The sequence below is a fragment of the Chrysemys picta genome, chromosome 10 (assembly GCF_011386835.1).
Source record: "Chrysemys picta bellii isolate R12L10 chromosome 10, ASM1138683v2, whole genome shotgun sequence".
NCBI classification, from domain to species: Eukaryota; Metazoa; Chordata; order Testudines; family Emydidae; genus Chrysemys; species Chrysemys picta.
In genome coordinates, this window is record NC_088800.1 from 24,025,939 (window position 1) to 24,049,652 (window position 23,714).

Consider the following 23,714-nt stretch of genomic DNA (forward strand, 5'->3'; position numbering starts at 1 on the left):
TGATGACTCACAAATCTATTTAGTTATCCACCTGTCTCCTTAGTCCAAACTCACATGCCTTTCTGACCTCTCCTCATGGACGTCCCGCCATCAATTTAAATACAACATGGCAAGAGCTGAGCTCTTGATTCCCCCCTACCCAACCCTCAAAGCTACCCGCTTTTACCCTTTTCTCCATCACTGTGGATAATACCAACATCCTTCCAGATACCCCTACCAGTATTTGGGGTGTCATCTTTGACAAGACCCTGACAAGATATGGGTGGATGAATCAAGAACTGGGTATTGGAAAACAGTATGTGTGGTAGGAAGTTCATGTAAAATCTATTAACTTTCTGGATATGCCTTCTGGATCTTTTTTCTCAAGCACAAAGAAGGCTGAAGGAGGGCCAATGGGCGGATTGTTCTATGGGGCTGATGCTTAAACATCAGGTACAGAATGAAGAGGTCTATTTCTTGGTGTGTTGGGGGGGGAGGGTATTTCTCACATTTGTGCTCTGTAATCCAAACCAACTTCCTCTTCATTTTTGGGGTGTAACTAATGGTGTTGGTTTTAGCCTAAATTGTACTATTAAATAGGTTGGATCCTGGTCTTCCCATGTGATAATATATCAGCTGAGATTGTATGAAACAATATTACTAATCTAGCATCACACTAGTTTAAGGGAGTGTAGGACACATCATTTTTGAGGAGGTTCCTCAACCATGGAATATACTGCTTGAGCTTGAGGGGGGTTTTTTTGGTTTGGTTGGGTTTTTTTGGCTTGGAAAGAGGAATGAATAGGTACGGATGAGGAGAGAGATTTGGTTTTGGAGGACTGAGGCAGAAGGAACAGATCTAGAGGGCTCAATCTGTTAGACATCAATCCTAAATTGTTGTGCTTTTATAAGTATACAAGCACCCAGAGCGTTGGACATAGTTAAAAAAATGGAACTAAAATGAATTACATTTGATTTAATGTACATGGTCTCTCATCCCCACAGGAAGCTTCACAACCGCCTACTATGGACTTGTAGGGTTTGGTTGGGTTTTTTTTAAGCTTGCTTCTACAGCAGGTTAGCTCCCTTCTATGGACAGGTCAACTTGTTGAGTGAGTCACTGCATCCTTTCATTGCTTATGCAGTACAGAAGGCTGTAGTTGTGCTCTGTTGGACACAGTCCTAAGTAATCTAGTCTAGTTCTTTAATGCCAACTCAGCAACTGTCTTTAAAAGCAGTCTGATTTGACACAAACTTATTTTATAAAACATTTTTTCCCCTAAAAGAAAAGGGATTCTGCACAAACACAGTTAAGAGCCTTACTTTGCTCACAAAAGGGGGACGGGGGAGAAGGGATGTGATGCTCAAATGAACTAAAAACCAAAAAAGTCTTATACACACATACAGCAGAGAAGTAAACCCATGACACACTTAAAGAGTTTCCTTTATCAGACCCAGCAGAATGCACACTGATATTCACCAGCATGGCTTCAAACTAATACTTAAAACCCACTCATGGAGGAAAAGAAGGAGCCACATGGAAGAAAAGAGGGAGCTCCATGTTCTTATCACTGCTCTTTGGGGACTAAGCCTGGTAAAACAATCCCACAATAGCTATAGCCTACAATGTTTTTTGAGAAGCCCAGCACATATTAACAGAAAGCACATTTTATGCCCTCCTACATTTACCTCCCCATCAATACATAACAATAAAAATTAACAGTAATGGAGGACCTCACTCATTACAACTACTTACATTAAAATACACATGAAAAGTAACCCTAACACATTTTAATTAAAAGAAGTTGTTATGTTTTCTTGTTTCAGTCTAGCACTGTTTCTGCAAACTCAAAAATAATAGGAATTATTTTCTTTTGCACTAATAGTGGGTACTGTTAAAAATTCAAACATTCACTGCCCCCGCTATCTATATTAAATGCAGTACTTTCCTAAATTTAGCCACAGTACCACAACCACAGCGAAGGAAAACGTTACATTTTTAAATGGAGCTTACTGTGCTTACTCACAAATTAAAAACACATTTCCTTGTGATTACCAATCACCTTGCAACTTTAGTATGGCTTTCACTGACATTATGACATAAGTTAACATAACCTGTGAAATATATTACATCAGATTTGTACAAACACTGAATGCCACTGTGGCACACCTGCTTTTGGAACTATATCTCCTAGAGGACTGAATGCTCGTAAGCAACAAGCTATGTATATTTTAGTTTGTTTGACAGCATTGGTTTCTCAGTGCATAGGTAGCTAAACATGGTCTTGATGCTGCAAATACTTACACACATGCATAACTCTACTCATGGGAGTCACCCTATTACAACCAATCAGGTTACTCCCAAAAATCAAATTAAATACCTGCTTAAATGCTTGCAGGACTGGCACCTATATTTTAATATTAGCTATAAGCATTGAGCATTAAGTAAATAAATTTATAAAATTAACTGGACTCTGCAATTTTTTCCTTTTTTATTCTAGTGTATGATGTTCTGAGATAGCTTGGTTGCAGGTGAAACCTACTATGCAGGTCCCAATCCTGCAAAGACTTATCCAACTGCTTAACTTTACACAATAGTCCAAGTAATGTCAATGGGACTTTTCAGAGTATGTAAAATTGAGCAGGTGCATAAATCTTCACTGGATGATGAGATTTTGTAATCATATAGCTTTATGTTATACTTGACTTCTGAAGTTCTTCATATATTTTAGTACACTGGAAGCATTGAACTGGTATGAAATTTAATAAAAACAATAACTGATTTGCAGACAGAAGTAGACCAGCATGGGGAAATGCCCCCTTTGACATGTTACCCAAGTCAAATTTGTGCTTCTCCCAACTTGGGTCATGCCCAAGAAAATTGGGAAATTCCAGCTTATCCACTAGTACTAACCAGTAAGTTTGTCATCACCCACAATGCCCACTGCCACAGATACTCTCTCCCTATGGAGAATGAAGGCCAAATTCACTGTTGATATATTAGCTGGTAAAATTACATGTTGATAAGAGAAAGCCTACTTTGGTGTAACTTTGTTACCAAGGAGTAGGTGTATGATTCAGTAGAAGTTGGCATATTTAGTTACACCATACTTTCAAGTGTGTGTGTGGGGGGGGAGGGGGGATGTTTTTCTTGTTTTTGGTAGCTGCTCTCTTCCAGCCCCCCGGCATACATTTTAGAATAACTAGACTCAGTTCTGCATTTTACATCCATTGCTTTTGATGGAGCACTGAGGGTGTACTAGGCTAGGTTCACAATGTTCTGGGGTGAAGTCAGAGCCCCACTGAGTTTTGCTAGAGAACTGGGCCACAGCTAGTGATAAGGGGTGTTCGTGGTAAAGGGGAAGCAATTTCCAGCAATCAAAATATTGTTAAGGTCCATTATTATTCCATATGGCTTTCACCGTCATAATTTTTGATCACTTCCAAATGGAGAATTAGTACAAATTAATGTATAGATCGCCCTTCAGACTTTTAAACATAAATGTTCTAGTGTTTCATCAGCATGGAACAGGGTTGAATTTTCCTTTCTCCATCGTGTATAAAGAAGAAATGTATATACACATGAAAATAGACAAGACACTACTTATCTGTACAAACTGATCAAGCTTATCTCCTTCTAATTGGGGACAGAGTCCCCTTGACCTAGAGAACAAAGGAACTTGTACTTGGAGGAAACTGTGCCAGAGTTTAGAGTTGTACCCAAATAGACTGAAGGTCCCTTTGGAAATAGGACACTGGCTTCCATATCACGGCAAAGCTTTGGACCTCACGCGACTAGAAAATATGGAAGCGTTTGGGATGTTTTCAATCATATCTTGGGATTGAAAATGTATTGGTTGATATTTAATGTAATGTGCTTAAGATTTAATATGCTATTTATTTCTCTCAGTATGGCAACCCTACCTTCATTACTGAGGTCAATGCTCCAATTAGAATATGTTTCTACAGATTCTGTACAGTGCCCAGAGATGGTTGACAGTCAAATTAAATACTAGCTGGATTTTCAAACAAACACCTTACACATCACTTAGGTAGGTATGGCAGGAATGAGATGAAATGTCTCACGTGTGCCTTGACGCATCAATTGGACAAACCTACTGTCACAGTGATCTACCAAAGAGGGAAAAATTTGGTGAACCTCAACACTGTTAGTTTGATATGGATGTAATATGAGATTGGTCAGTTTATGATTAAGATATTTAGGACAATAATGTTGAACTACTGGAGATGCTGCCAAGGTGGGTTTAGAAGAAGGCTGATGGTACTGGAACAGTTTATAGTGCTTAGAAAAGGATTCACAGGAACTGAAATTGTGAGAGTCAACTCGATATGGCTGATTCCTGGGCTCCAATGGGATAACACATGATGTCCTGGGTGCTCCAAGTACATATTTCACATAATTAATTGGAAATTTTAAGGACCCAGTCCTGTGAATATAATTTCCACTGAGACAATGGAAATTTTGCATACATAAGGACTACAGGATCAGATCCTGTAAATGTGACTTTACCCTACCAAGTTACTAACTAGGTCCACAGCTACATATGTTCAACTCCAACATCTTCATATTATGCCCTCACTGACACCTGTGTAATTCCACTGACAACTAAAGGAGTTGTAAAGAAGTCAATGAGGGCATAATGTGAACACAATGGGGTTGCACAGAGGTAGCTGAAGGTTTAATTTATCCCACAAAAACTCTGGGAAAGAACCAGGTCAGACTGTCAAAGCCCAGGGTAAGTTTGCAGTGCCAGTAGTTAGAAGAGACATCTATTTATTTTCAATTTGAACAAATCTGATATGGAAATCATTGAGACACAAAGAATATGGGACCCCACAATGCTCCCTTGGCTTTGTCGGCTTTATCACGTTTTAGTGCACAAGCACACTAATTTGGACATACAACCTGTTTAGCACTATTTTTCTTTTCAGATACAGAGAGAGTTTCAGTTAAGTAGCTCACAGTAGGCACCTGATAGCAAGTCAGTAGCGTTCACTTATAATAGGAGGTGTAAGTGTACAAAGTAAGGGGCCTTTCCAAACCTGGATTCTGGGGTGGAATTTCAGGAGAAAACATCCTGCAAGATCCTCACGGCAATACTTAATGTCATATATATATGGCTGGCTTACTTCTGCTAAAGCCAAAATTCTTTTGTTTTGAATAGATACAAGGAGCAATGGGGCTCAAGAATTTGTTAAACATCTAAATGCCTTTATATGTTTTTCCTGGGCTAACTGAACATGAACCAGGGAAAGTATTTAAAGGACCAGGAGCCCAAAGTTACTAAGGCTTTCATTTTTGTCAACCATCAAGAAGGTGGAATATAATCCATTGGGCCAAAGAGTGCATCCACCTCTGTCAATCAGAGAACACCACTCCATTCTCTGACAATCAAGATACAAGGCTCATAACAAAGAAAACGATATTGATAGCTATTGTTTCTAACAAAACCTGCAGACAGGTCAAGTTGGTAACTGAAAGATTTGCCATAAAGGCTGTTCCCACACAGCACATTCAATGGAAAAATACAGCTGATTGCACGCAATAGTACTATCTTTTGGTCTAAAATATTCCACAGGGGCTATCAACAACATTAGAATTATTTCCATGAAATTAAAAAAAAAAGTTCCACCACAACATTCTTAATGCTTCAAACCAGGATCAAGTTAGATGTCCAGACAAGAAAAAACACAAGGAACATCTGTATTTCAAATAACTCTCTTCAATATAATATCAAAGAGAAATATTGGAGAAATACATAAGTGGTCTCTGACTTGGCTAAGTAAATATCTAGGGTCTTATTCTCCAGTGCCTTGCTTGTACTGTTGTCATTTACATTGTATTAATACTTGGAAGAGCAGGTCTGTGTGATTCCCAAGATACCTGCTCCAGTGAAGCCTCTCTAGGTAGGCCTGGAGAACCCACCTTCACTGTTCCCTTCCTCCTACACTGCCTCTTCCTGGGACAGTGTGTAGTACAGGGTTGGGCAAACTATGGCCCGCGAGCCCTTTTAAGCCAGCCTGCGAGCTCCCGCCAGGGTGCCGGGTCTGGGGCCGCATCATGTGGCTCCCGGAAGCCACGGCATGGCCCCACTCCAAGGGTCGTGGGCCATTCCACTCCTAGGAGTTGGAGAAGGGACATGCCAATGCTTCCAGTAGCCGATTGAGGTAAGTGCCGCTTGGAGCCTGCACCCCTGAGCCTCTTCCCAAGTCCCAACCCCCTGCCCCAGCCCTGATCCCTCTCCTGCTCTCCAAACCCTTCGATCCCAGCATGGACCATCCTCCTGCACCCCAAACCTCTCATTCCCAGCCGCACCCCAGAGCCTACACCCCCAGCCAGAACATGCACCCCTTCCCACACCCCAACCCCAATTTTGTGAGCATTCATGGCCCACCATACAATTTCTATTCCTCGATGTGGCCCTCAGGCCAAAAAGTTTTCTCACCCCTAATGTAGTAGGACTGCAAGGCCTCCTCTAAGGAGCCGCAAAGATCAGGTACACCCCATCACACTGCCATTCTCCAAATATAAAAGGTAGAAATTAAATAACAGGAGTTTCCAGCTATGTTTTTTCTTGCCATTCCTGTTTCTTGCTGTTTGAAATGTACCTTGGTGTTTACTATCCTAATGAAAAATAGTAAGTTTAACTGGTACTCATCACTAACAATGTTATTTCTAGCTACCAGTTCAGAATGTTATCACGAAACTGTTTATGTACAGTAACAAATAATTATCTAATATTCTTCTATATTCTGAACTGTTTTTGTGTGTGCAGTCACAGTATAAGTGTAGTCACAATAAAAGCAACTGCAGGTGATAACAATTTTGTTGCTATGATTACACATTAATTCTATAGTCTGTGGAATACCTGTCCTTTTTTAATTTTGCACAAATATAAGAAAAGCAAACTTTGGCTCCCCTAGTGAAAATACTTCTCCATTGCAGGAGATTTCTATCTAGGAACATAAATTATAGTGTTGTAGATCTTTAAGGCAGCATACACAAATTAATACAGAAATTTATTAAAAGAAAAGTCTCCTCAGGAACAAACAATATTAATTATGTCAATTTATAGCATCTAAAGGCTTCTTTCCCAAAAGGTACAACGGTTGTTACTTAACACCTCTAATTGTGATTATTACAATAATAGTATAGACCCAGAATAAACTCTAATGGTCACTAAGTAAAATTATGTTCGTAGAGGATATTTAAGTATTTTCACTGGACTTTTTGTAATGCTTATTCAACACTGCATGCCTTGTCAGCAATGGAAGATCAACATTTTTTCAAAAATCTTTGTTAAGTGAAATATATAAAGCACTAAACATGTTCAAAATGTTTATATATGTGTGTGTGCGCACGTGCACACGCGCATCTCTAGAAGTACATTTCTCTCTGCATCTTTGTGTCACTATTATATCCATAGAAATGCACAAGTTAATCTTAAATTACCTAAAATGGGTCAGTTCATCCCTGGTGTAACTCAATGAACCAATGACTACAATTACACCAAAGATTAATTTGGCTTATTTTTCAAACTTTTCAAAGCTAACTGGTCTTTCTCATGATGTTTGTCTATGAGACGTTCTAATCACAGCTTCTTAAATAAGTGAAAAGACCAGTAAATTGTCAAGACAGTTGCATTATCACATTAATTAAACTGCAGTTGAGGTTCTAACAGTAATGGTTCCTGAAACACCAAGAGAACCTTTCTTAGGAACATCACATTCTTATGAAACAATGAAATATTTATATGACCATATGAAGCATTTTTAATTTTTTTCAAGCTTTTCACACAGTTGCACATTTTAAATAATAACTGTATTTAAAAGCATCACGAAAATTCAAAAACACAATAAATGAGGAGGTCTTGTGTGGAGAGTCTACTGTAATTAAGACTAGAGATTCAATACCTATTGCTACCAGTCAGGTATCATAGCAACCTTGTGTCACTGAATACCGCTAGAAAACTGTTCAGCACCAGCAGGAGTCTGCTTTAGGAAAAACTGCAATGGCACTACATATTGTCAACATCTATGGTGTTGCCATGGGCACCACAACAAAGAAATCTATATTAAAAGGTACGATAGGAGAATTGACAAGAAGAATCCTGTGGGTAGTAGATAGCAAAATATAAGTAGAAATGAAGGATCGTTTTATAGAAAGAATAGTTAAGTAACCTATGCATTTACATCCTAATATCCATTTATATAAGCAGGAGAAACCAAATAATATGGAATTATAATAGTGATTAAATATGTACCAGTGTTAGAAACACTACCCTATTGTATACTAAAACTCTACACTTGTATCTTTTATTGCCAGTTTTAATCTGAAACTAAAACAAAGCCACTTTTAAAATAATATTTAAACTTCCAGCTATAAACTCTAGATAGTCTTGTATAAATCTGCAGAAAAGAAAAAAGCAGGTTACTATGAACAAGAGCCCAATATTGATTTTTCTGCGGTGCAGTAAAGCATCTCCATTCTATTTGGCTGCTGTCAAAGCCACTCTTTAACAGCTGGAGTCAAATTGCACTATTTACAGCAAGAGCCCTTGTCAAGTGGACCATAAGTATTCTAACAATACACTATTCAAATGGCACTTTGCCACACAAATTGCTGACTTGATGAATACCCTATGTCAATGACTAAGGCCAATATAAAAGTTTCATTTTTATTAGAGGTTTTACATTCACACATTAACTAAAGCTTTCTTTGAAGAACTATTAAGCTATATATTTCAGGCCTTTTCACGTTGAAAATAATTAAAATCTGTTTAAATACATCAAGGGAATTTGACAACATTAATATGGATTTTGTGTTAACTGCATTTGTCACACCCTTCTGTTATTGGTACTCCCACTGGCACGTGCAGTATAATAAAAGAATTAAAATGGCCAAAGCACCATGAAATCAAAGCATTCTTCTTTTGTATCTGTGATTTACATGATGACAAATGTTTTGATACAAGAAAGCCTTTGAAGTCGCATTGTGATATGAGGAGTTTTTTCATTTCTTCCTAGCATGGGGTAAATGTGCATTCATTAACTTCCAGATATTTTTTATCATATAGTAATAATAGAACATACTATAGTCTTTAAAACACAAAACCAGGGCCAAATCCCGCTTGCCTTCCTCATGTGAATAGTCTCATTGTGTGAAACTGGGACTAACTTGCAAGAATAAGGCAAACAGGATCGGATTCCTGCTTTTTCCACTTTTCACGATTCTTCTTACCTATCTTTTGAATTGGAGCATATCTCACACATTTTTATACGAAAAGATGGAGGCAAAATGTAAACGGCAATACTGATAATTAAATATATTTTAGAAAAAGTTGAAAACAGAACATGTCCTATTCACTATTTGCTGGTAAAAATCGATATATTATTAAAAACTTGGCATTGCCACTAGATCTCTCATGAATAGTTTGTCAAACAGGCAATTTAAGAAATCATGACCACACCCAGACCTGTTAAAAATCACATTGTCATTCAGATATTAGTGTTGTGAGATTTTCATGCTAATCTGAGATCTGAGGTTGTTAATCAGAAGAAATGTGGGGAGAAGTCCTTGCTCCACTGAAGTCAATATCAAAACTCCCACTGACTTCAATGGGATCAGGATTTCACCCGTAACGTTTATTTGTAGACTGCAATATAAGATTATTTCAAAACATTGTTATGAATTGATGTGACAAGTGTGAACTCTATGAAGAATTAAAGACTCCTACATTAAAAAAAACGTACCATTACAGGGATATTTTATAACAAGTAATTAATTATTTTAAAGATAGGGGGACAGATCATCATCTCCCAAAGTATAACCCAAAAGAGGAGGCTCTCTGTGTGTAAACATTCTGATAGCGTCCCCACAGAGATCCTCTGCATCACCCCATTGTTTGGGCATGGTCTTCCCCAACACAGAAAAAGATATTGGCCCTGCCCCAAATCTATTGGATTTCTTTTCCCATGAGGGTCAGCAATAAGAGATCCTGTGCCTCTGCACCCTCTCTGGCCCCCTGTGGCTTTCAGTGGTTTTCTGGAGCTGCATTGCCAGGGGATCTCCTTAGTCATGTCTGCCCTCTAGTGTATCCACCCCATACCCAGCCCCAGGCAGTCTCCACCACTTCCCAAACCAGATATGCAAACCATCCTTTGTGCTGTCTGGAGGAAGGGTGGAAGTGCTGCAGAAGTGACAAAACACGCTTCTGTTTGTTCTGTGAGAAGGGTTTTCATAGGTGGGGAGTCCCTTCCATTTGTGAATCTCAGAGGGAAAATCCAAGCCACAATATCTACATTTAATACACATCAGGAACAAAAAATACAAATCAAGCTTTTTTGGTAGCCTTGGAGAAACCATCAATAATTTCCTTTTCAATAACAGATTTACAGGTGGACAACAGAAATGTAATTAATTGCTGATGGTCAAAAATAAAATATGAAAAAATGGAACACTACAGAACTGATAAGTGATTGCTTAAGAGACATGTTTATGTTCAGAACTGCATCTGAAGAAGTGAGGTTCTTACCCACGAAAGCTTATGCTCCCAATACTTCTGTTAGTCTCAAAGGTGCCACAGGACCCTCTGTTGATGTTTATATAACTACTGTACTATTTCATCTCCACCAGCTCTGAATAATAAAGCTATCAAATTATCATATATTGCAATCAGCCACAATGTGCTAGTTAAGATACCCATTTCATAATCAGCTAAAAATCACGATCTTGTATCCAAGGGACAGTAGTTTTTCTTCTGACCACTCTGTTAAAATTTTAAAGTTAAAGTGCATTAGAAAAAAAATCAAGCTTCACGGATAACTTTAATACTACTTGTTTCTGTTTTGATTATTCTAAAAATAATGTAGGAAAATGCCATTCTTTCTGATAATGCAATAGTGAGAATCAGATTCTGTGTCTATAGCCTACTAGTGCACCATCTGCCCTGCAAGATGCTCAGCAGGATTATGCTCTAATAAGACTTTTCAGCAAATGGCACTAAAAGGAACTTTAGACATCAGACTGAGGTCAGTCAAAGGTCAAAGATAAATATAATGAGTTTACCAGTCTAAACTGAACTGTACATTTAAATTTATAAGTATATTAAATAAAAAGTCCAAAAAGTTAATGAGATAGGCCCTGATTCTGCTGTCTGTTCTCAGACAGAACTTCCCAGTTATGGAGACAAAAGGTTTTCAGGCACTGAAAGTAGTAAAGACAGTAAGTTCAGCAGAAGTAGAAACCATTTGGCTGTCTATTTTCCATATATTGTGTGTTCCTCTTCCTGACCACTATTGAGGAACACATTTTCAGTCTACGTTCATTGGTGAGGAGTAGCAGTTATGACCTGCTCTGTTCTACAGTCAAGAATGGAATTCCCAAAGCCCATTGTTTTATTTAAAAAGTTATGACCATGAACACACACCACACAGAGGCCTTGTATTTAGGATACTGTATGTTAAGAATGCAGTGAATACACTCTCATTGTGATGGGTAGATGGTACTGGGAAAAGATATGCATAGAATCTCTGTTTAACATCGTAACACCCTAGAAGGGGTGTTTTGGAACAAATGACAATAGGAATCTATGGGAGCAGAACTATAGTGAGAGTCATCCTATCATGATGTGAAGGGGATCTGGATAGTAGAGTAGAGGCACTGGGCTGCCGTGCAAATGCCCTTGCCCTCTGTGGGTTTCCCTCATGGGTGAAAGTGGGTCTCACTCCCTTCTGTTCTGTGACTTGGGGTGAATGCCACCACCTCCTCCCCCCATACCCTTCACTAGAACAATATGAAGGAAACTCCACAACAAATCTTGAGTTCCTGGTCCCTTCTTGGGTTCTCTCCCACAGACAGAGATGGTAAAGTCATTTGGACCACTATCTGTTTCTACCAAGTAATATTCTACTCAATCACTCTTACCTTATCTGAAGATTTTTCTATGTGGGTAAGATTGTGGGACAGTGTGCCAAGTTTGTAAGAGCTGGAGGATTTGTATCCTGCATTTTTATGCTTTTGTGTATCTTGAGAGACTGGAAGTACAGAATCAGTCACTAAACACTCTGAATCTTCACAGGAAGTAAGAATTGCTTTTGCCATTTCATCTGTTTCATGCCGTTCTAGAGTCCCTAGGAAACAGAATAGAAGAGCTTGTGAAGTTTTTAAAAATGAAGTGATGTTTTATACAAAAATTACAGCAGATTTTCAGCAATCACATTTCTTATTAATGGAATACAGTAACTTTTATTTTGCCTTAATTTAACCAGATATAAATTTCTTATCAAAAATCTTTGCTGCAACTTTGTCAGACACAGAATGTATGGAACTTATGATGTATTGTACAATGTATAAAAGCATCTTGAAGGCCTTTTCAAAGCATGCACTGTATAAAACTGGAGAGAAAAATGTTATTTGCCTTACCATGTTCAAAACATTTCATTCTACCTTACACTTTACACAGTGAGATCAATGTGTTGTGTGTTATTCTTTAACAACAAAACCTGCATTTACTATATGCATTATGAACCTTGTAATCAATAATAAACACTTATGGAATATTTTAGTGCTGTCCTCTAGTGTTCTAGGTTACAAACAACAAGAGGAATCTATAAACTCTTCTCTTCTTCCAGATTTCCAAGTAACATCTTTTCTCCATATTCAACTTTTTAACTCATAAACATTACTAGCTGAAACTATGTTATCAAGTGGTGTTATAGTCAGGATTATGACACTATGGATCCAGAGATTTGGCTTTAATATTACTATCTGAATGGCTCAAGGGAATCTGGCTCAGTGTCTGGATTGTTATATCTGGAAGCAGAGATTGACAGGAATTCTGTTTCCCCATGTGATACATTTTCTTTGTCTCTTCTCTTGCCTTTTCTTTCTTGGGTTTTTCCTTAATCTTATTTTCCATTTTCCTCTTTATTCTCACTTTAGTTCTACCCATAATCTCTTCTGGCTAGAGTATTAACCATTAAAACTCAACATTTGCCTGCTCTAACCACAGTTACCATAGGTATCTTCTCTAAGCTTAAGGAAAAGTGGCAGTCATCTCAGATACTACTGTGTGGCACCTATAAATAATTATTTCTTAAAGGTGATCACTTTATTTATTATTACCTCCTTTCCCACTTTATTCTTCCAATTGATAATTGCCTAGATTAGTACAAATAGATGGAACATTGTCAGGAAACAGAGAGGACACAAGAAGAGAATAAAAGCTTTGCATGGTACCTTGGACACTAATGGCATTGATACTGGTAACCTTATTCACACATATGCCTCTACTGATTTCAAATCAATTAGATGACTCACATGCGTTAGATAAGTGGTATTTGGCTTTTAATATTTTTTTAAGTTAGGTCAAAAAAAAAAAAACCCCCAAACATGGCCCAACTATCTAAAAGGGCTGAACTTTGACTTGAATTACACACCTAAAGGACTCAGAATCCCCTTTATAGCCATACACATGATACTCAGACCCTGAGTCCAGGCATGCAAAAGTAACTGGACATTGATCAAATTGTGAACAATTTGCACACACAGAAAAAATGGCTGTATTGGCACCAAATATTGGGCCAGATTCACGGTCTGCCTGCATTGTGCTACCCCTTTGGTATTAAAGTAGGGTGACCAGATTTTATCGGGACTGTCCCGATATTTACTTGTTTGTCCCGCTTCCTGACCGATGTTTGGTCAAGACGCGAATTGTCCCAATATTTTGCGCTCCGGCGCACAGGCAGAGGGGGCTCGCGCCCCCCCCCCCCGCCCCAACTCCGCCTCCTCGCTCCCCCATTGGATCCCTCCCCAAATCCCCCCCTTGCCCCGCCCCCTTACTGCCCCATTGGATCCCTCCCCAAATCCCTGCCCTGGCCCTGCCTCTTCCCCAAGCACGCCGCATTCCTCCTCCTCACCCTCCCTCCCAGGCTTGCGCTAATCAGCTGTATGGCGGTGCAAGCGCTGGAGGAGGGGGGAGAAGCAGGATGCGGCAGCCAGCTCAGGGGAGGTGGAGCAGAGGTGAGCTGGGGGGGGGGCAGGGCGGGGCGTGGAGCTGCCCCCACCAATTTTTCCTATGCTCCGGCAGCTTTTCTTCCTTTTTTTTTTCCTCCGCCGCCAGCTCTTGGGGTTTTTTTTTCCTCCCTCCTCATCCGCTGGCTCTTGGGTTTTTTTTTTTTTGCTCTGCCGGCACCCTCCCGATATTTCACATCTCTCATCTGGTCACCCTATATTAAAGCATCATAGACCTGGCATACTGGGACAAGTAAGCCTGGCTTACTGCTGCTTTGCATTGCCAGAGCAGCATAATGCAGGCACTGTGAATCTGTATATTTGGCTCGTTATTTGCAACACATAATTCAACCAGCTTTCGTATGCTTTCATATGCAAAATAAATTTTAAAAACCCACATATAAACAAAAAATAACATGAGTATTCATGACCCGAAGAGGCTTATTATAGTTCTATGATAGTACTTTTTTTGTGAGCTGTACTAAATATAGGTTTATTGACTTGTTCTAAATGCAATTTATATTATATAGTATTTACATAATTAGTTTAAACTAAGGTTCTTGTATATGCCACCTATTTCCCATCTAAGCAGAAAGCACAAGAAATACTGATAGAAATTGCAAGTTTCCTATAAATGTCAGAGATGAAGGACATCGGGTATTTTAAAAGTACTAACCATTTGATGTGAAATGGTTTTTGTTTCTAGGTTTGAATTTTTTGTAGCCTGCAGTTATCCAACACGAATTTTCTCTTTCACTGCTACCAAATAAAAGTATGTAACATAGACGTCCTACCAGTAACAGCTGGTAAAAAATATTGGACAGGGATTGAGGGATCTCATAAGGTGTTTTAAAAAAAAAAAAACTCATTTTGTCTGAAATTTTATTTCCTTGAAAACCCACCTTCCCCTTTCATCAAATATAATATCTCCTCCATTTCTTAGACTGGCCAATGGAGCCTTTCTTTAAATTCCAGGCAAAGGGAAGTCAAAGGCCTGATTCTGCTCTCCTCTCAATATGACTCCATTGATTTCAATGGGGTTACTACCAATACAGATCAGGCCCAATAATTAATTTTCAAAAGTATGTAGTTAAGTCCTTTCCCACAAGCTGCCAAAGCCAGAGTCCATCATGGATACTGGTTATCTACCACAGCAAGGAGGGCAACGTGCCCAAGATCCAGGATAAGAGCAGCCGAACAATCAGGCTATGTACAAATACCTCAAGCTAAGCTGTCTGTTCACTTATGTGCTCACATGGGTCCCATCACTGTAGTGTCTGAGCACTTCTCAAACATTAATGCATTCATCTTCACAACATCCTGAGACGTAGGGAATTCTCTCTTATTTAGTATCAAAAGGCTGACTCCCGCCTCCAACCAGCGCAGAATGCCAACGTCCATCGCCCACTTGTTAAATTTTCAAAACAATCACCTTCATACTTTCTCCCATGTTGCTCATCACACTTGGGTGGAGCTCCCTGTAAACATCCACAAACTAGCTCATTATCCTCTGTCAAATTTCTCCTTAAAACTCTCCTCTGTCATGAAGCCAACAAAAAAGTAGACAATCATTAGGCCTCTGGTGCAGTGAGACCACGGCCTACCATGCTGACCAATATTTGTCTGATTGTTGCCTGATATTCCCCCGTCAGTCAATCTGCCTCCATTGGTTGACTTTTGTCTTATACTTAGATTGCAAGCTCTTTGGGGCAGGACCTGTCTTTTGTTCTGCGTTTGTTCTGCACCTAGCACAATGGGATCCTGGTCCATGACTGGGGCTCCAGGACACTATAACAATTAATATATCCGCATAGCCCCATTTTACAAATGCGGAACTGAGGCCCAGAGAGTGTAACATTAAGGGTAAAATTTACAAAGGGATTTAGATGCCCAAAGATGCAGATAGGTGCCAGGTGGAATTTACAAAAGCACATTCACAGGTTGGGTACCTATTTCCCATTGAAATCAGCTCCTCTGGAATGAGCTTACCCCCTATAAGTGCTGCTGTTGCCCACCTGTTTGCCCTTCCCCCTCAATCTATTGCTCCTACTTCAATCTCCTCTAGAAGTGCCTGCTGCCTTCCTCATCCCCCATCCCACAGCTTGCCCCAGGACTCAGCTCCCCACTTACCACAGGAGTTTTCAGGAGGGGGCACCAGGAGTGACCTATTGCTGTCTTCAGGAGGTGGTTAGCTGTCCCCCTTCTTTAGCCTCCTCCTACCTAGAGCAGCCCAGCTCTGGACCCACAGGCAGACTGCCCAGGGGATGTTTCACTCCCATGGAAAGACCTTCATCACGGTAAAACCCTTCTCACTGGGGTGAAGTTTCCCCTGGGCCAGCAGGTCCAGAAGTAGGGCTAGGCTGTGCTAGTTGAGTGGAGGCTGCGTCCCTGAACCTGAAGACGGGGTGGGAGGAGCAAAAGCTCCACAGGAGGAAACAGGGATAGCAGCTTATCACTTATTTAGAAAGAACCAAGGGGGTGCTGGGAAACTTGAAGGGCCAATGGGGGAGCCAATTACTTGAAGAATTGGGACACTGGGAGTTTTTTGCCCAGAGAAAGGGGAGACAGAAATAAGAGCTAAGAGGCAGGAATGTGAGAGAGAGCTTAACGCTGGGAAACCTCATCCTTCTCCTGGGCTCTGTCTATGAAAGTTAGAGCCTATGGTCATATGTCCTTTCCCTCTTGTTGCCTGGGGGCTGGCCTGGTGGACATGACAGCTGAATTGTCCTTGAGCATGATGGGACATGTATGTGTGTGGGGGGAGGGGGCATAGAGGGATGTGTGTGTAGAATGAATAAAGGGGTAAGTGTTTAATAAATGGGTGCATGGAATGAGTTGTTTTGTCTAGAAATGTGTGTGAAATGAGTATGCAGGGGTTGAATGAAAAGGGGTGTGGAATGAGAGAGTGAAATTAATGAGTTGGGATGTAATAGAATGAATGTGTGGAGTGAGTATGAATGGGACAAACAGGCAGCAGTCCTTATCCAAATGTATGCAAATCAATGCTCGTGTGTGTGTGTGTGTGCGTGCGCAAATTAGAAGCATACCTGCCAGCAAACCAATACATTCTATCAGCAACTCTCAGACTCTGTCAGTCACTCATGACACTTCTGTCAGAGTCATCAGACCCTTTTCAAAATGGCTACACTGTCAGCACTGCTCTTTGTGCCACTGGCACAATCAAGCCCAAAGTGAACTGGAAGCACATGCTTTGCTGTGTATATACCGGATGGTGTTCTAATGAGTGCAGAGAAGTGAGAATTAACTGCTTAATTTAACAAAAAGCCAATTATTCAAAAAAAATACACAGTATCATATTGAATGAGCAAGGGATTTGGCCCTCACTACATTGTTTTTATATAAGGCCCTTCCATATCTAAACAGTGAGCAAGCAAGGTCTACCCCATTATATAACCTCCCCATTCCTCAAGATCATAAGGTAGCATCTTCTAAATGGTTCTGCTTTTTTTAGTAGTTTTGCTTGTTTTTTTTTATATTCTATAGTTCTTACTTATAATAATTGCTTTTGGTTTCTTATATATGTATAGAAGTGTGTTGATGGGGTAGAAGAGGGAATACCAGAGTGTAGGAGAATGGATAGAGGAAGTCATAGCATGATGATGAAAGACAGTGGAGGAATGGGAATTCTTATGGAGTGTGCAGTATTCAAGGATAACCAAGTACTTTACAAAGGTAGGTGGATTTACCCGTTTTATAGTTGAGGAAACCCAAACACACAGAGGTTATGTGACTTGCCCAAAGTCATACAGTGAGTCAGTGGCAGAAATCAGGATACTTAGACTTCTGATCAAGCCATGAATGATTGAATGAATATAATTTAATAAAACAGACAAACTCAATTAACTTGATAAGCCAATAAAGGCATTTTGACCAACACGGGAAAAAGGAATATGCCTTCTTCCTTTTCCAGTCTCTCCCATCATTTTTTTTTGAGGGGGGGGGGAAGAGAGGGGAGGGGAGAGAGTATGTATTGCCGCCTTTAAAAATAAAGAAAAAAGAGTCAGAGAGAAAGAAAAGGCGACAAAAATAAGAGTGATAAATTTAAATATTTTAAAAAGTAAATTATCCTCAAAGCATTTTACTGGGGGAACACAAATAATGTGTAGAAGGGAATAAAAATATCTCTGAAGAGCAACAATAAAATAGTATTAAAAAAACAAACAAACCCACTGCATACAAGAAAAAGGCAAGAAAGTCCTCTACCTTTCTGAAGCTGTGACCATGGCAACCAAATCTCATGAATAGACAAAAGTGGAGTATTTCACTCTCCTAGGCAGCTTTGGACCACCAGCTGGGGACGGTTACTACATCTTATACTTCTTCTGGACCAAGTACTACAAATTGGGTCTCTGGGCGTTAGTGCTGTCAGTGAACTTCTCAGGGGCTTTGCTCTTACTGAATGGTGAATTTCCACTGGAGGGTGGTGGGGAGGGCGACATGCATATTATCATGCCAGTGGTGGCATTGCCATTCATCACGTGTGCCCTTGTAGCCAGAGGTCTTTCTGCAGGGCCCTCTCTCTGCTCTCTCTTCAGGGATCCTAGGGAGCATTCTATAGTTTTTCTCAGGGCTGGCACTAGCTGGCCCCTAAAACTAGGTCAGTACCCAAAATCATTCAAAATAGTCTTCAATGTCCCAAACACAAGGTCCATCATAGTATACTCATAGTTCATACCCACCTCCAACACTCCGGTCATCTACAGAGACCTTATTCCACTCAGCAGAAGCCGAGCTTTCTGGCTCAGGCTTTGTTCCTCTGTCTGCACACATCCTGTTCTGACAGGAAAAGCAGCGTGTTATACTACTCTCCTGAAAGTTTCTCCTGGAAAGAGAGAGGGGAGCCCTGCCCCCCCTTACACTACAGAGGTCCTGATCCCAGGCCTTTAAAGTCACAGTGACCTGGAATCTTCCCATCTGGCTGCTAATTCCTCAGGACCACCTTCTCTTTTCCCGTTTCAGACGGTGTCTGAGCTTGTGCTCACACTAACATTCCTGGAAAGGGGTCTTCTGGCTCCCCACAGGCTTAATGGAACACTACGCCCCATTACAATGTCTTCTCATGAGGTATTCATTGATGTTTCATGACCTGTCATGTCATCAGGCTTCATTGTTTTATATTTGCTAGCTAAAGTATTGAAAAGTCATCCTCAATATTTTGATATTGCAATGACTTGGTAACTCAGTCTAGCCTTAGAATGTAACAAGAATGACCTATGTGAATGAAAACTGTTCTTGGAATTAATTTTATTTAGAGAGACTGAACTTGTGGTTTTCCGACTTGTTGCAGATGAAGTCTACATATGCTGTTTAACAATAAACTTGTCCCGTTCTTGACGTTTGGGTTTACTGGTAATTGAAATAATAACAGAATGTAAATTTCAGCCTAAGCTTCCTCCCTAAATTTGGCTATTCCTTTGGTTTTATGCAGGTCCTTCCTGTCACCATACGCTTATTTCATCTGACCAGAGGCTTTCACCACCTCTCAGATCCTGGTGGAGTTATCAAGCCACACCTGCCACAATGAGCCAGACTAACTCAGCAGCTTTAGGTTCTTCATCAAAACCATCTTGCAACCTGTGACTCTACCATCCAGCTATAAAGACAGTGGAAATTTATTTAGCACCTAATTTTTTTTTAATTTACTATTTCTATCACTCTAGCAGCAAGGGGCATCATACCTGGCCAGGCACCATTGTGCCTAACACTATACATACAGCATAAGACAGACTCTGTTCCAAAGTCTTAGACAAGACACAACAAGTAGGTGCAACAAGTACATACAGATGAGATGTGGGGAGGGAAGGTACATACAGCTCAAATATAGCTTCAAAACCCCCAGTCACTCTCACTTTCAAAATCCTTATGGTACTTTACACATAATTTAACAGCAGCAACATGATTTGGATCCAGGGTGACCCAAACATTAGAACGGGGTGCCCTAAAAATATTTGCCATGTGCATGAGTGCACAGCATTTGGCCACCTACTGAGGGAAGCTGGTTTAGCAGTAACACCCTGCAATGGAGATCTTAATCAGGTGGTCCAACTGCAGAAAGGGAGCATTGCTGACATAACTGACTTACTCCCTCAAAATATACGATGACTAGTGGGAACATGCTCCCAGCAGGTTCCCCTATGAATATCCTCCAGAGCCATGCTAGCAGGAGAGCTACAATACAAGCTCCCTTACTGTAATACAACACAATGGTTTTCATATAGAGTAGGTAAAAAAAGGCATTACACTATCCTACCTAGTACTTAGATCTAAATTTTCTACTGTGGCCTAGATCCACTCAGCAGAGCAGAACTAGAAAGACCATCAGAGTTCCAATTACAACTCCCTGATACATTTCCTGGCTCCAACCCACCCCAAGTCCTGGCATATACCAGCTGGCAAGAGTCCCCAATGGAGAATAGCCAGAATGCAGTGCACTCCATTTGTGCTCTCCCCTGTTCCATAAACAAGGGCTAGAAGGAGGAAGTGGAATAGAGCCAGTTTTGCCAGCTCTACACTCCAGCAGAGGAGATGTGGACAGTTTCTGCTCCCATCGCAGCACCTAGGGAATGCAAAAGGACCAAAGTAGGGAAGAGACTCTTCCCCTTAATCTTTAGCCTGATTAGACTGTAAGCCCTTCGGGGCAGGGATTGCCTCCTGTTTATGACTGTACAGCACCCAGCACAATCATATCTCAGTCTTGACTGAACATTGGGCATTACTATAATATACATATTTAAAAATAATAAAATAATAATCAGGAACACAGACTAGCTGCAATTTCTATATAGAGAGAGTTCTTGCATTTCATCCTCCCAACTACATACGTAACATGTAGCTGAATTTCAATTATTTTAAATAAAACTGTTATTTCAAAGGGCAAAGGTCACATTTTGATATCATAACTTCATAAACAGGAAGAGTGTAGAGAATAAGTCTTCCTGGAGACCACAACTTCCTTGGTTTGGACAAAAGATGACACTGCCATTTTCTTCTGACACTCAGGGATTTGTCAAAGCTCCAGTAGCTTTTACTACTCTGTATCACTAAATACTTATTGAGCTATGTCACAATCAAATTTATACAGCCAGATAACCATTTAAATTATCTACTGCAAGCTAGGGACTGAATTCAGGTTTGCAAGCAAAAAACATAGCATATCATGAAAACTGCAAAAGAATGGCAAATTTTAACAAAATGGCTGCCAGAATTGATGTAATTTCCATAAAGAATCAGGTATATTCACATTTATGAGCTATTTTGAGTTGCTCATATTTTCAACATATGCTAATAGGTTGTTTGTTTTTTAACATATAGTCAGTTTTTTCTTTTTGAAATTAATTCAAGCTATAGTATAAAATATGCAGAGAAACTGCATTAAGTCGGCAACTTTCCAGCTTCTTCCTGCACTTTATCTTTTGTGTTGTATTTCACCTCTACAACAGTTTGACTTTCTGGGCTGAACTGCTTTCTTAAAGAATGAGTATCTATAGCAGAAAAAATGAAATTGTTTAATGTTGCATGGTACCTTCCCAGAACTCTAGTGCTCTGGGCCCAAGAAGTTATCTTGTATTGGTTCAATAATGCAAAGCTGTGTTAACTCCCTCCCTGCAGGTTTTTCCTTCTCTACAAAGAAGCACAGCTCTTAAAACACACACTCTTACCAAGCATGACAAAAATCAAGACCTCACCCCACATGGTTTCTGACCTGACTATTAATGTTGAAGGTCAAACCACTACCCTTGAAGAACAGAACGGCTAAATCACTAGAGCCTTTTTCAAATATGAAAAACTCCCTTCAGGGGAGATGTAAGCCTTTCAGCCCTCAATTAACTCCTCCTAGTGATGCAACAGGACACTTAACAGTATTTGAGCCATAGCTTTATCAGCTGTTAATTACTTATTTGGTATGCAACAATAGATGATAAAGTTCCATGTGATATGATGTAGAAATATCATAGTTTTGGATTCTGACTTTAAAATTCATAGGCGATATGGATGAAAATAAAGTGTGTTTTGTCTTTTTGTGTGAGCAAGCAGATACTTAAGCACATTTTGTTGGGGGCATTTATGGAGATCATTTGAAAACTACATCTTTAACTTTAAAATAAACCTTTCAATAGGTTATATGCATAATGTGGTTACTAATATTACATTGTTTCTATGATCCTCAAATGAGATGATTGGGGGGAAGAGGGTGTGAGTGTGTGAGAGGGACTCTGACTTCTTAAATTTTGAATCCTTGGGATAGCTGAACTAAAATTAAAGAGGTGGAGAAATTTTACACAAACTACAGAATGGTTTAGAAAAAATATCAATATTTTCCATATCTCATTTTATCTGAAAATACTAGAATCTATTTGAAAATGTTACACGACCACAACTATTAATATTTTCTTCTTTAAAACAAAACATAACACTAAAGAGTTACTTTATAACAAGTTTATATCTTTGTTTATTATCCAAAAAATCTTTAATCAGAGTTCACTAAAACAACTGGATACCCATTTCAATCAAGTAACATCTATCATGGAACTTGGCTACTTGGCACTTTTGAAGATTTATCATTTATCATCAGTTACAGATGAAGTTCATTGCCTTGTTCACATGAACTGCGTAGAGATCGACCTGGTGCCCCTTCCTAACAAAACCATTTCACAGTTACTGCATCTTACTCCTGCAAATATATAAATTGACTTGGATTTCTGACCAGGGGCATAGGACCCCAGAGGTATCAAACTTAGTTAACTAGAAAAAATATTTTAAATGAACTTTATACAAACTATAAATAGATATTTTGCTTCCAAATGTGTTTTATTGCAGCATATAAAGTAGCTAGGAAAAAAAGAACTATATCCATAAAAAAGCTACCAAATACATTAAGCAACTCACAACTGAGCTTTGCAGCAGCCCAGACCTTTAGGCTATACAGAATGCATTTAAAAAAAGGCAGTGACCACTATGACCTTGACCCTAGCTACACCATAGCCCCCAGCATTTAAAAAGCAACTGCAGGATTTATCAGCTAGGCCATACTCACCCACTCAAATCTAATTCTGACCGATGACCTGAAGAGAAACAGAAAGAGAGAGAGACAGAGAGGGAGAGGGAGAGAGAGAGAGAGAGAGAATAAAAAAAAGAGAGAGAGCACGACACCGAGGGAGACGGTAAATCACTAAAATTTGCAAGGACAAAAGGGTCACAGTGATGGAATTATAATTGCCTTTGACAATTACCTAGGCATAGAAATACAGTAAATTAATAGGTGGGTTTACCTTGATACACTTCTGAGACTTTCATTAATATCTCCCAATTATTTCCTCATGGGCACTGGAAGAGATCTTAAACTTGGTTTTATAATGGTTTTAATTGCTAACTTCTCTCTAAATCTAGATAGAATGTTAATCAAGTTAAGTGGGGGTTGCTTTATGAAAAGCTACATCATCACCATTTTTATTAGTCAGAGGATTGGTCAGGTTAACGATACTATCATTTTTGAGAAAATATTTTTGAAGACTGCTATAAAGAAGTGACTACTGGATTAAAAAGAAATAATTTCACTTTCAAGTTTTCCTGAAATGTATTCCATTCAGTGCATACGAATGATGTGCCTACATTTTATAAATCACTAGTTTATTTTATTTATCTCTTCCTGTTACTTGTCTCAAAACCATAAATAACTGGG

General features: G+C 39.5%; 1 protein-coding gene across 2 annotated transcripts in view; it reads right to left on the reverse strand.

The window, feature by feature from the left end:
- WDR72 (WD repeat domain 72) overlaps positions 1 to 23,714 on the reverse strand; it is a 186,996-nt gene that overhangs the window by 106,955 nt on the left and 56,327 nt on the right. For both annotated transcript variants that reach the window (XM_024108982.3, XM_065558176.1), the window contains exon 14: positions 11,927 to 12,132. In XM_024108982.3, the coding sequence (XP_023964750.2) occupies positions 11,927 to 12,132 (206 nt within the window). The remainder of the gene's footprint in view (positions 1 to 11,926; positions 12,133 to 23,714) is intronic.